We start from the raw sequence: 12,700 nt of genomic DNA on the forward strand, positions 1-12,700 counted from the left end.
AATGTGGAAGTGTTTGTTTGAAAAATAAGGGAATTGTTTTAGACATTGGGCATTCATCTGAGTCCTGGATTCAAATGCAGCTGATGGGTTGAAAATATCCTGTTTGCTGCCCTTAAGGGTCCTATGTAAATTGAGCTTGGACAGTCTCCACCAAGTTCCTAGTGGGCCTCGGCCGATAAACACAAAACTATGCCCATTCAATTGGCAGTCCAGTGAGTTAAATAAGGTTTTTGCTTGTCCCCCAAGCAAAGCTACAACTATATTAAGTTGAAGCAATAATCAAGTGCCCTCTTATTAAAGGCTCACTAAAACCGACACATTAACGTCCAAAGTTTAATTTGTTTAAACAAATCAAATTAAAATTTGGTTGCCGGGGGTGATGATGCACTCCAGTCCCTCTTGTGCCCACCTCCCGCGGAAGGCCGCGAGCGTACAGGTGGACACCGCGTGCTCCATCTCCAGGGACACCCTTCCTCGGATGTAACCGCGGAAGAGAGGCAAGGCAGTCGGGCTGAACGACCCCCTTGACTGCCCGCTGCCTGGACTGGTTGATGGCCACCTTGGCCATGCCCAGGAGCAGGCCCACGAGGAGGCCTTCCGACCTGCCCGTTCAGGCAAAGCTACAATACTAGATATTGTGCAAAGTCACATTCCGGCTCAAAGGTGTGATCTCTGGTGGGAGAAATGTCGAGAATGTGGCCTATAACTGTAACAATACTTAAGCTGTCTAGGTCAATAAGGAACAAACAAGAAATTATTTATTATCCCTTGTCTTGTGCTTAGCAACATCAAAGATTTGAGAATTTTAAGCATTGATATGATAGGATATTGCTTCTGGTGCATGAGTGTAGATCAATGTCAAATAAAATGCATTTTTTCTCTTTAGTCTTGTGGCTGATAACAGTGTAAAATCCTTGAAAAATAAAATGAATTTGTAAGAATGTCTTTTCCAGCTGAATCATTCTTTTCTAAAATGATTGACGACAATAGATTCATTTGCTGTGACTGGTCCAACCTGAAGTGATGAAGTTGGGAGAAGGTTTTTAAACACGATTTTCAGGTAAAGTTTGGGAAGGCTAAGAAGAATGAGAAGCGGGAAGGCAAGAAAAGGCATCAGTGAAATCAACTAAACTGTTCAACATTCTAGCTATGCTGCTACTCCATAAAAGGCAATGGGCTAGAAAGTAGTCTTCTGCCTGCTTTCAGACCGGAAATGGTCAGCAGCTCCCAGAGCACACCAGAAGCTCACCTGAAATTGGGCCTTGGAACTCAGCATAGAAATTGTGGCAAGCTGTCGGTGTCCATCGCCTTTTAAGATGGCAGTTCACCAGCTGCAATGGAACCCATTTGGGGCAACTGCCTTGCTGGCAGAGGCCCCAAGGCAAGTCCTCAGGATGGGTGGGGGGGTGGGGGGGGAGGGCGATGTTGGGAGAAGGATAGGGGCCTAGCACAGGCTGGCATAAAAATAAGTTTGAAAAGATGTACTTACTATTTTTGGTGGTGGCCTCTAGCAGTCCCTTTAAGGATCACTGGTTAGGTTACATTATGAACCAAAAAATTAAGTGGAGCAGGGCCGGCATTTCATTTAATGTAAAACAGGCGACATGCCCCCTTGAATATGTCAATTAGGTGCCCAATGCTCGTTTTAGCCGGCTGCCAGGAACACCTGCATATCGCTCGCTCTAATATGGGTTCGGTATATTGGAGCACAAGACATTGTGTCTCAAAATTGGTCCTTTTGCCCTCAATTTCAGCCTGGAGCATGAGCGCAATGAGGTCCAATTTCTCCCTGTCCTCTATAATTAAAAAAAAAAATTATAGCCATAACCTGAAAGTATACTTGTGCTAATTTATACATTGAACTCTGCTAAGTACATGCGATAAACTAGAACATTTTGGTGTTTGGTTCAACCCAACTAATTGGAAGATACTGTATAATTCAGGTTCTGTTGACTGTACTAAATATTAGTTATTTTTGCTATCATTGATAATCAAACTATATAATGGTAATATTATTATAGATGTAATTAAAAACAACATTTGTTGGTAGTACATCGAGTTTTATATCATGTCCTTTTGGTTTTCTCCAAGTGTGGTGGGACATAATAGTAATTCTTCACAGAACTGTATTATACTCACATTACTCACTGGCTGGGAAAGGTTTTTAAGGGAGTCATCGGAACAGGAATAGCTCCTCCACAGCTCCTTATATCTCACCATTAAAAAGATTTTCCAATTTCTCTTCCATGGATCCAAAGAATTGTAGAATAAATATACTTTCGCGCATTGAACTCCATCTGCCAAAGTTTTTCCAACTCACTTAGTCCTTTGTAACTTCTTAACCCCATCTACTGCCTGTGTGTTCTAAATTAGTGGCATCTGCAAACTTGGATATGGAACTCTCTATTCTTTCATTCAAGTCCTTAATATGAAAAGACAAATCCCAGAACGGATTCCTGGGAAACATCCCACTAGAGAACTTTCTCGTTATATCTAGTCTGTCTCCTACTTGCCAGTAGTTCAAGTAGAACACCACCCCAAATCAAACACATACAACTTCAGACTTAATCCCAATCTAGTTCTTTAATTTCAATTCAATTCTTCCCTTATAAATAGATCTCATTGAATAGCTGATCCCTGCTTTTGTGTGTCACTGTTCCAAGTTCCAATTTTTCTATTCACATGAACATTTTCATTCAAACAGTTGCAAGGAAATTATTTAACTGCTGAAAATTAAAACACAATTGTAATAGACATTACACCAGATCTATTTTTATATTGTTAGTTTTATGGATCAATTTTTCATAAAATAGTTACACTATCATTCAAGGATAATACAAATCTTGTATAACAAAAGTTGAGGTGTTCATACCAGATGCTAAAATGATTGTAGAATAAATACTAATGAAGGATATTTATTCTTGGGAAATTCAAACTACAAATATATTTTAAATATATGCCAGTAAAAAAAAATATGCATTTACAATATATAATTACTCAATATTTTACAAAAGGTATTAAACGCAAGGATCCAATTTTTGAATTGTAGCAAGAGGTGATATTTGATTGTGTTTCAAATTTATATTTCTCCAGGTATAACCAATGGATAATTGTTTTTTGTTTGATTCAGTTCTCATCAAAACATTCTCACTGAGCATCCATTGTCACCTGATTATCTTTTACTCCGTCCACCACTGATGCACCATGGTTGCTGCGTGTACTGCCTATAGGATGCACTGCAGCAACTTGCTAAGGCTTCTTCGACAGCACCTCCAAAACTCCAACCTCCCACCACCTAGAAGGACATGGGCAGCATGTGCATGGGAACACCATCACCTCCAGGTTCACCTCCAAGCTACACATATCCCAACTTGGACATGTATTCCCATTTCTTCATCGTCGCTGGGTCAAAATGCTGGAACTCCCAACCCAACAGCACTGTGAGAACATAAGAAATAGGAGCAAGAGTAGGCTATTTGGCCCTTAGAGCCTGCTCCGCCATTCAATAACATGGCTGATCATCTACCTCAACTTCACTGTCTCGCATTATCCCCATATCCCTTGATTCCTTTAATATCAAAAAATCTATCGATCTCTGCCTTGAATATACTCAACGACTGAGCATCCACAGCCCTCTGGGGTACAGAATTCCAAGATTCACAACCCTTTGAGTGAAGAAGTTTCTCCTCGTCTCAGTACTACATGGACAACGCCTTATTCCGAGAATATGACTTCTAGTTCTAGACTCTCCAGCCAGGGGAAACATCCTCCCAGCATCTACTCTATCAAGCCCTTTAAGAATTTTATGTCACAATGAGATCACCCCTCATTCTTCAAAATTCTAGGGAATGTAGGCCGTGTCTCATCAATCTCTCCTCTTGGGGCAATCCCCCCATCCCAGGAATCAGTCTGGTGAACCTTTACTGCACTCCATCTAAAGGCAATTATATTCTTCCTTAGGTCAGGAGACCAAAACTGTACACAGTACTCCAGGTGTGATCTCACCAAGGCCTTATATAATTGTAGTAAGACTTCTTTACTCTTCTACTCCAATCCCTTTGTAATAAAGGCCAACATACTATTTGCTTTCCTAATTGTTTGCTGTACCTGCATGTTAACTTTCAGTGATTCGTGTACAAGGACACCCAGGTCCCTCTGAACACCAACATTTCCCAACCTCTCACCATTTACAAAATATTCTGCTTTTCTATTTTTCCTACCAAAGTAGATAACTTTATGTTTCTGCACTCTGTGGGAGCACCTTCACAATAAGGACTGCAGCGTTTCAAGAAGGCAGCCCCCACCCCCCACCTTCGAGGGCAACTAGGGATGGACAATAAATGCTGGCCTTGCCAACAACTCCCACATCCTGAGAATTAATTTAAAAAACCTCTCCCTTCTCGGTCTTACGAGAAGGCTGGCAAAATAGGCTAAGACTTCTACTGGTACCTCTGAGCTAGATGTTACAAGGTAGAATAAAATAGCCCATGTTAATCAATCTCCACGGTACGATAGCATCGTGGTTATGTTACTGGACCAGTAATCCAGAGGCCTGGCCTAATGATCCGTAGGCATGAGTTCAAATGCCACCACGGCAGCTGGGGAATTTACATTCAATTAAATAAATCTGGAATAAAAAGCTGGAATCAGTAATGGTGACGGTGACCATGAAACTACCGGATTGTTGTAAAAGGAAATCTGTCGTCCTTACGTGTGACTCCTGACCCACAGCAATCTGGTTGACTCTTAACTGCCTTCTGAAATGGCCGAGCAAGCCACTCAGTTAATTCGAGAGCAATTAGGGACGGGCAACAGATGCTGGCCTTGCCCGGGACGCCCACATCCCATGAACGAATAAAATAAATGCTTCCTCTCCCTCGTGTTGATTCTTTGCCAAAAATGTCATCTTGAATTTTCATCAGCATAACTAGTCACAATGACCCTGAATTTGTGACCACAGGCTTCGCGCGGGGAAATGCCTCCGATACGCGAGGTACGGAGATTTGTGGTCCAGGGCCTCTCCGGATATCCACGGGTCAGGGGCGCAAGCCGACCGCAAGCTCCCCGGGATCAGGTGGCCCAGCCCAACCAATAAAAGGGAAACCCAATTCATGCTTATTCCGTACGTACTGAATACCTATAGCAAGAATGGGAATATCCCCCAAAATATATCTACACATCAAATACATTTTTTTAAAAACCATTACACATTTAAAATTAATTAAAATGCCATTTAATTAAATATTTAAAACAAAAATGCAATTTTTTGAAAAGTAAATTTAAATGTTTTAAAGGGGCTAAAAATAAACAGTTTATTGCACAGGTTTTTTTAATGTATAAAATGATTTGAAAAAACATAATACAATTTTTCAACACTTCCGTTGGTAAAAGCAGCCAGGCTAAGAATTTCATGGCCATTTGATATGTAAATAGCCCAACTCTCTGCTCGCGAATGCGCTTTTCCCAGGGATGCGTTGGATTGGCCAAGAAAATTCTCAACACATCGCAAGTTCTGGGATTTCACGCATGCACGTCGCACGCGGAAACCCGCCACCTGCGCGGCCCTTACGAGTGTGTACATGGCCCATAGGGGCCGTAAATTACGGGCCATTATTCTATCTCATTATTGCCATCTCAACTGTGTTTGAAAAAATGTTGATTATAGTCAAGTAAATCACACCTGGTTTCAGTAAACAGCAACAAAAGATTTAATTTTTTGCAACTTTTACAAGCTAGCAGTTCATTTCATAATTAACAATGTTTTATATTCTAATGTTCAAACAACAGTAAATAGCAATCCTATTTACCTGCATGCTGTTGAACTCTTTGCTATGCATCTCTCGTGACAGGGCATTTTTAAAATGCCCTATCAGAAAAAGAAAACAGGCTTATCATGTGGAAAAGGCATCAAAGCACCACTGTACTGACTCATCTGTAAGTGCTGAAACATGGGACATAACATTATGTAGATACAGCTTCAAAGAAAAAAAGTACCCAAACTGAATATCGTCAGGAAGGAATATCTGGAATCAAAAATGCAACTGTCTGTAGAATTGATTCATGGTTTATTTTTCATTCAAATGAAAAATTTTAGAATGATTGAAGAAATCGAGGAGGCTATCGTCACTGATGTAGTGAAACACAGCTTCAAAACAATTCAGTTTAAAAAGTATACAACGTAAAAACAAAGCAGCATTCAAACCAATTCAAGTGTTTGACATCTTGGTTTAAGATTATGTAAATGATCAAGTCACTGGCTAATATGTTCAAAAATGTTTTACAACTATTTTTTTCAGGAGAACCATGTCTACGTCACAAATAGTTTATCTTTCAGATGTCTCAAACTATCACTCTAGGTTGGGGAATAACATATTGTTCAGTCCCTCCCTCCAATACTTGGTGCCTTACCATAAACCTCAACTTTGGTCCAGTAGTAAACCTTTCCATTGACACACAAGCTGTAATTGCAGCAGTTTCACTCCAACAAATGTTAGGGCTCTATTGATGGCAAAAGTTGCAAAATTAATAGTAGTTAAAAAGTAAGACAGGAGAAATATAAAACTATATGGAGGATGGTCAATGAATTGAATAAGACAAGGGAAAATTATTGAGTACTAGATAGGTCAAATGGAGAGCAAGTGTTTTTGCTGCTCAAAACTGGAGGAATGGTCATTATTTTCTTTTCAGCTTGTGATAAATTGCCACTAAAATTGAGTACTAGATATGTTGCATTTAAATCTAAAATGCTTGTGTTTTCTCTCCAGTCAATGAGGTTGTTATACTGGTGAAATCAGGCAGAAAAATCAATACTTCATGGATATCAATACTGCAGTTTTCTTGCTAACCTCACCATGAATTTTAGTCATCAAATTATCCCAAATTCCAATCAACAAAAATAGAGGAAATGTAGTCTACGACTAGCAGATAAAATATAATTGACAAATAAGAGCATTTGAACAATTCGAGGCACCGCTGTGCCACAACTCCCTTCCAGCTTGGGCAATTCCATTACTGCTCCAACCATGGCGTTCTTCACTTAAAATGAGTACATCCAAGAGAAGTTAATACAATGCGAAGCCTCGGCATTCAAGGTCCACTCTTGCAAAAGATTTTGTTGCTGAGTTTCCATCTTCAATTATGAGCAGCAGATATTGTAATCTTCATCCACTTACTCAGCGACATTCAGGAGATAAGCCTTGTATCTCAGTGCGAGGAAGAGGAGGAGGAAGTGTCAAACGTCTTTCAAACTGGGTTCTGAAGGTTTATTTAATTCAACTTTTACTCCCTTTTCGCCTGAAAACACAAAAAAGTAAAACAAAATAAAACTAATACTCATAGCAGAATGTTGCAAAGTACACAAGCAGTATTTAAATAAATTTCCTCCTTTCACTTAAGGACGGCGCTCTTGGTAATAGAAAATGCTCGGATTGGCTCTCCATTATCACATGACCTGATTGCTGATTGGTCCCCTTTGAGGATAAGCCACACTCAGAAGATTCTCTGGAATATGTGATTGTAACTGCCCATCCCAAGTTCTGAGTGACTTTGCAAAGTGTAATTCAAGCCATTCGGACTTCAGACCCTAGAGAGGATAGAGCTCCCCCCATCCCAGCCCAAGTTCCTTACCCACTCCCCCACCCCTCCAACCCAAGTTCCTGACCTCAAATAGATGGGGCAGTGTGTGTGGGGCACGTATTATTAACAGGTTTATTGAGTATGAAGTGAATAGTGACAGTGTCATGACTTCCGGATTTCATCCACGCTCTCTCTTTCCTTCTGTCCCCCGCCCCCCCGCAGTGTCTGTGTGTGTGTGTGTGTGTGTGTCACTCTCTCTCTCTCTCTCTCATCAGCACCAAATAAATTCAAGACAGATTAACAGAAGCATCTCGACCCAGCTTTTGTTTCTTTACTTGTCACATTACCATCTCCTTTCGGCTTGCACCATCATCTCTCATGTCATTTAATCTCTCCTGCGTTCCACCCAGACTTTCTTTTGTTCTTTCCTCCCCTCCACTTGCTTAAAACCTGTTACATCTCTACCCTTTTCTAGTTCTGACGAAAGTTCATTGACCTGAAACATTAACTCTATTTCTCTCCCCATAGATGCTGCTTGACCTACTGAGTATTTTAGCTTTTTCTGTTTTAATTTCAGATTTCCAGCATTCTGCTTTTGTGTTAACAGAAGCATGACTGGCTACAATTAAGATTGCAATTATAATGAGCGTAACATTTTACACTGCCTGTTTTAAGTTGGATATCCCAGAAGGAACATTATGCACAAGACCCGTATCACCACCACTTAACTTCTACGTGGCAGTTGGGAAATCCTGCTTTTCTCTTTTTTAAACCTATGAGGGTAAATTTTGTGAGGCAAAAGCACAGCATCACCTTCCAGGAGCACAGATCAGAAAATTGGGTGTGGAGGTCAGAGCACCTGCACCTGTCATTTAATGAGTGGAAAATCAGGACTGCCATGAATTCGAACCTCTGCACTCGTTTCTTTCATTACACTCTCACCACACTAGAAATCTCACCTCACAGAACTTGCCCTATGGGGTTTTCATTTTCTGTTTTAAAAGCACTTAAGGGAAACAGAAAGAATGTATAAAGAAGTAAAGCAATGGTCATGCAATTAACACACACACGGCGTGTTCCAGGTGTGATAGAGAATTCAAACAGGCTGCATTTAGACAGGCTGTGAAAAAAAACACAGGCCACATTGCATTAAGTCAACAATCAACGTGACATTTTCGGACCTTGGGTAGCGAGCCAATTAAAACGTTAAAAGACTTTCAATTGAGCCAATAAGGTCAAAGAAGGCGAGTTCTTTTCTGTAAATTGATCCAGGTATAAATACAGCCATTTTGACCATGTGGTTTCAGTAAGACAAAGAAACTGGCAATCAGCCAGCAGCTTGTTACTCTCTGCCAAGATTAAAAAGTTAAAACTACCATCGGAGTTCGTATTTCATTGGAAATTAAGAGATCTAACAATTTTGGCGCTGCGAACAGGATCGCTGAGGAAAGAAACTGAATTTTGGACATCGGACCTACATATTGAGGTAAGGACACCTCTTTTTCAAAAAAAAAGTCCTCGGTCAAAAGTCTAAATTCGCCTCTCCTTCTACGCAATTCCGAAAGCCTCCAGTTTGCGAACCCTCTGGTTGGTAGTCGGCTCGAGGTCCCATAGACGTCTAAACTTCGGCGGTGTGTTAGTTAATTAATCACCGACCTATTGATCAGCTAGCAAGCCTACGACTCGAGACCCCAGTAAAGAACTCAGTATAATGGCAGCAGGAGATAAGAACAAAGAATTGCCTACAACTGTTAAGGGTGGGCAGGCACCACCTGAAGTTTCGCTAGATTTAATTCTCGAACAGTTGAAAGAATACATAGAGTAACAATTCAACTTATCAAAAACCTGTATTAAGATCGAACAAAAGTACGGAACCTCCAAAGGACAATGGTCCTTGGACGAGATTAAAAGGGTCTGGGGAAAAACGACCTGTAAGAAAAATAAAGAGCAAACTAGATGGTCCCTAGCGGTTATGGGCCAGATCCGAAACTGGAATGAAATTATAATGCGTTCCCAACATGATCGAGAACTGACCAGTACAAAGGATCAATTGCAAGCTGTTTGTGCACAGCTGCAACAGAAAAAGCTTGAACTTGAAAAGCTGGAAGCGGAAGTTAAAGATCTTAAAGGTGAAATTAAAGAATGGAAAAAATCATTAGGTCAAGAAACAGTAATAGGAAAAGGAAAATGTATTAATCAATTCCCAGGGTATCCATGTTTGGATAAATTAAAAGCGCAAACCCGAAGACACGACCGAGGAATAGATATGGTTTCTGAATCCTCCGACAATACAGTGTCGGAGGATGATGAAGAATTAGGGGTGCACTTTGCCCCGTTTAAAAAAAGACGAGTTGTAGTCAAATCAGAAGAGACTGCGGATGAGGGCGGAACCAAAAAAACAAAGAGAAGGGTGTACGAAGAATACTTAGTTCATGCTCCGGCAGACCCAGAGAAAATTGATAAATGGTCCAAGGAATTGCCCAATCCAAAGAAAGGGGGAGTAAAAACGTGGAACCAATTGGACCGCTTAAGAAATATATATCAACTTCATCCCTGGGACGGAGTGCAAATTTTGACCATAATGGTGCCAAAAACACAGGGAAGAAAATTGCATGACAAGGTAGATGAAGCTTTGGGGCAGGATGAGCAAGAATCAGACGCAGGATGGGAGGCAATTAAACACTGGCTGCAAGCCTTCAGTCCAGCTAAGACAGACTGGGGAAAAATTGCAGCTTGCCAACAGAAAGGAACAGAGGAGGTCCTGGAGTATGACGAGCGGTTTAGATGCACATGGCTAGAACATTCGGGTATGAATAATACGGATGAGGAAATGGATGAACAAGCGTTTGGAACCCTGAAAGCAGCTTTCGTGGAAGGTCTAAAGCCAGAACTGTCCAAAATGTTTAAGGTAGTGTTACCGGACTGGGAAGGTAGAGGAACTACCTTTGCAGCATTGGTGGATCGATGTAACCAATTAGATCGGGATATGGGAGCTAAAGTCCGAGCTGTACAGGCTATGGGATGAAAATCCCAGGATTCCAATAAACAGTCATTAGGAAAATTACCCGGAAAATGTCATTATTGTGGGAAAGAAAGTCACTGGGCCAAGACGTGCAGCAAGGTCGTGGCTGGGGAAGAGGACGCAGCCAGGGATACAATTCAGCCAACAAGCCAGGCTTGTCACAAGATAACGACCTCATAGAAGCATTTAAGCGACTGACAATACAACAACAGAAGGAGTTACTTGGGATAGCAAAAAACGATTAGAGCACACCCTGGCCCCCCTCCTCGCACTAATACAACAAAGGGGAGATGGGCTATATATAACTGTGAGGGTGGGCGATAAGGATGTGGACTGTCTTTTAGACACGGGCGGAATTAACATGCTTACCCCTACAATATGGAGACTTTTTGCCGTTGGATGGTAGGGCACGTACAGCCTATGGAGTTGGGGGCCATAAAATGGAAATTAAAAGGACAACACCGGTACTTATAGGGCTGGGTCCACATGAACTAACCACGCCGGTCTGGATAGGCCCAGTAGATCAACCCCTTTTGGGAATGGACGTTCTAATCCAAATAGATTCATCGTTGCATTTCGAGGATGGTCGGGTGACATGGTCAATTAGAACTTTGAAGAAAGAAGAATTGAAGGAACACCCGATATGGGCTAAAGATAAGAACGATTGTGACCTACTCCAGATGGAGCCTGCGTCATTTACAGGGACCAAGCCTCCATGCACTAAACAATATCCCATCAGTCCAACTGCCATCGCGGGAATCTTACCGGTTATTCAGCAATTGAAGAAACAAGGGGTGCTTATTAAAACGCATAGCTCCTCCAATAGTCCCGTGTGGCCGGTACAGAAATCTAATGAGATTTGGCGTTTGACTGTCGATTATAGGAAAGCTAACCAGTGTACTGATCAAAAAGCTCCTTTGGTCGCAGAACCCTCCACCATTTTTAATGCCCTCAAACCGGAACATAAATATTTCTCTGGCACTGGAGGTTTGACAGTGGTTTGCTTTCACGGTCCAAGGACAACAGTATACTTGGACCCAGTTACCACAGGGTTTCCACAACAGCCCTACGGTATTCCACATGGCTTTACAAAGCCATTTGCGAGAATTACCTCCCCTGTCATCCAATATGTAGACGATATCCTGCTAGCTTCAAACACGGAAGAACAGCATGAACAAGATTGACGAGCTTTGCTGGATCACCTTCGGCTGAAAGGACATAAAGCCAGCATTGACAAAGCACAAATATCCCAAGAAGAGGTTGTATACCTGGGACAAAAGATTTCACAAGGAAAGAGAGAACTTACCCAGGATAGAACTGCAGCCATTCGGGCTGCTAAAAAACCCACTACTTCAGGAACTAAGGTCTTTTTTGGGATTGTGTAACTTTAACAGAAATTGGATTGACTCCTTCACACAGCTTGCTCAGCCATTGAATGATATTTTAAAGGGGAACCGTGCCTCTAAAGAAGCCATCACCCTCACTAAAGAACAGCAAGAGGCCTTCCTGAGTTTGAAAAAGGCTTTGTGTTCGGCACCGGCTCTGGGAATCCCCGACAGTGGTAAGCCATTTACCCTGTTTGTTCATGAGAAAGAAGGATATATGACAGCTATACTGACACAAGAACATGGGGATCGGCAAAGACCTATTGGCTATTATTCGGCAAAACTGGATGCGGTAGCCCTCGGATGGGGAAGTTGCCTAAGGGCCATGGAAGCTACATGTCGAGCGGTAATGATCACTGCGGGTCTAGTCCTCGACCAAAAGCTGATTGTCAAGTGTCCCCACACCGTACACGCTTTGCTGTCTATGAATAGAATGTCTCAGGTGACAGGAGCAAGATGGACCTGCTGGACAGCAGTTTTGGAAGCTCCTAATCTCCATATCGTCCGGGCCAGCCCGGTTAATCCCGCAACTATGCTCCCGATGTCAGAATCGAGGGAGCAAGAGGGGGGAGAATGTGAAGAGCATGACTGCATGGAGATTTTAAAGAGAAACAGAAGAAGCAGCTTAGCAGCAGAGGAGCCTCTGCACAACCCAGACCTCATCCTGTTTACAGATGGTTCCTCCTTTGTTGACAATGGTACCAGAAAAGCAGGATGG

General features: G+C 41.8%; 1 protein-coding gene across 1 annotated transcript in view; it reads right to left on the reverse strand.

Annotated features, from left to right (window-relative positions):
* Positions 1 to 5,692: 5,692 nt before the first annotated feature.
* The window catches only part of egln1a (egl-9 family hypoxia-inducible factor 1a), a 171,273-nt gene continuing 164,265 nt past the window's right edge, over positions 5,693 to 12,700 (reverse strand). The window contains exon 5 of the mRNA XM_070884671.1: positions 5,693 to 7,293. Within this exon, the coding sequence (XP_070740772.1) occupies positions 7,232 to 7,293 (62 nt within the window). The 3' untranslated portion in view covers positions 5,693 to 7,231. The remainder of the gene's footprint in view (positions 7,294 to 12,700) is intronic.

The sequence above is a fragment of the Pristiophorus japonicus genome, chromosome 7 (assembly GCF_044704955.1).
Source record: "Pristiophorus japonicus isolate sPriJap1 chromosome 7, sPriJap1.hap1, whole genome shotgun sequence".
NCBI classification, from domain to species: Eukaryota; Metazoa; Chordata; class Chondrichthyes; family Pristiophoridae; genus Pristiophorus; species Pristiophorus japonicus.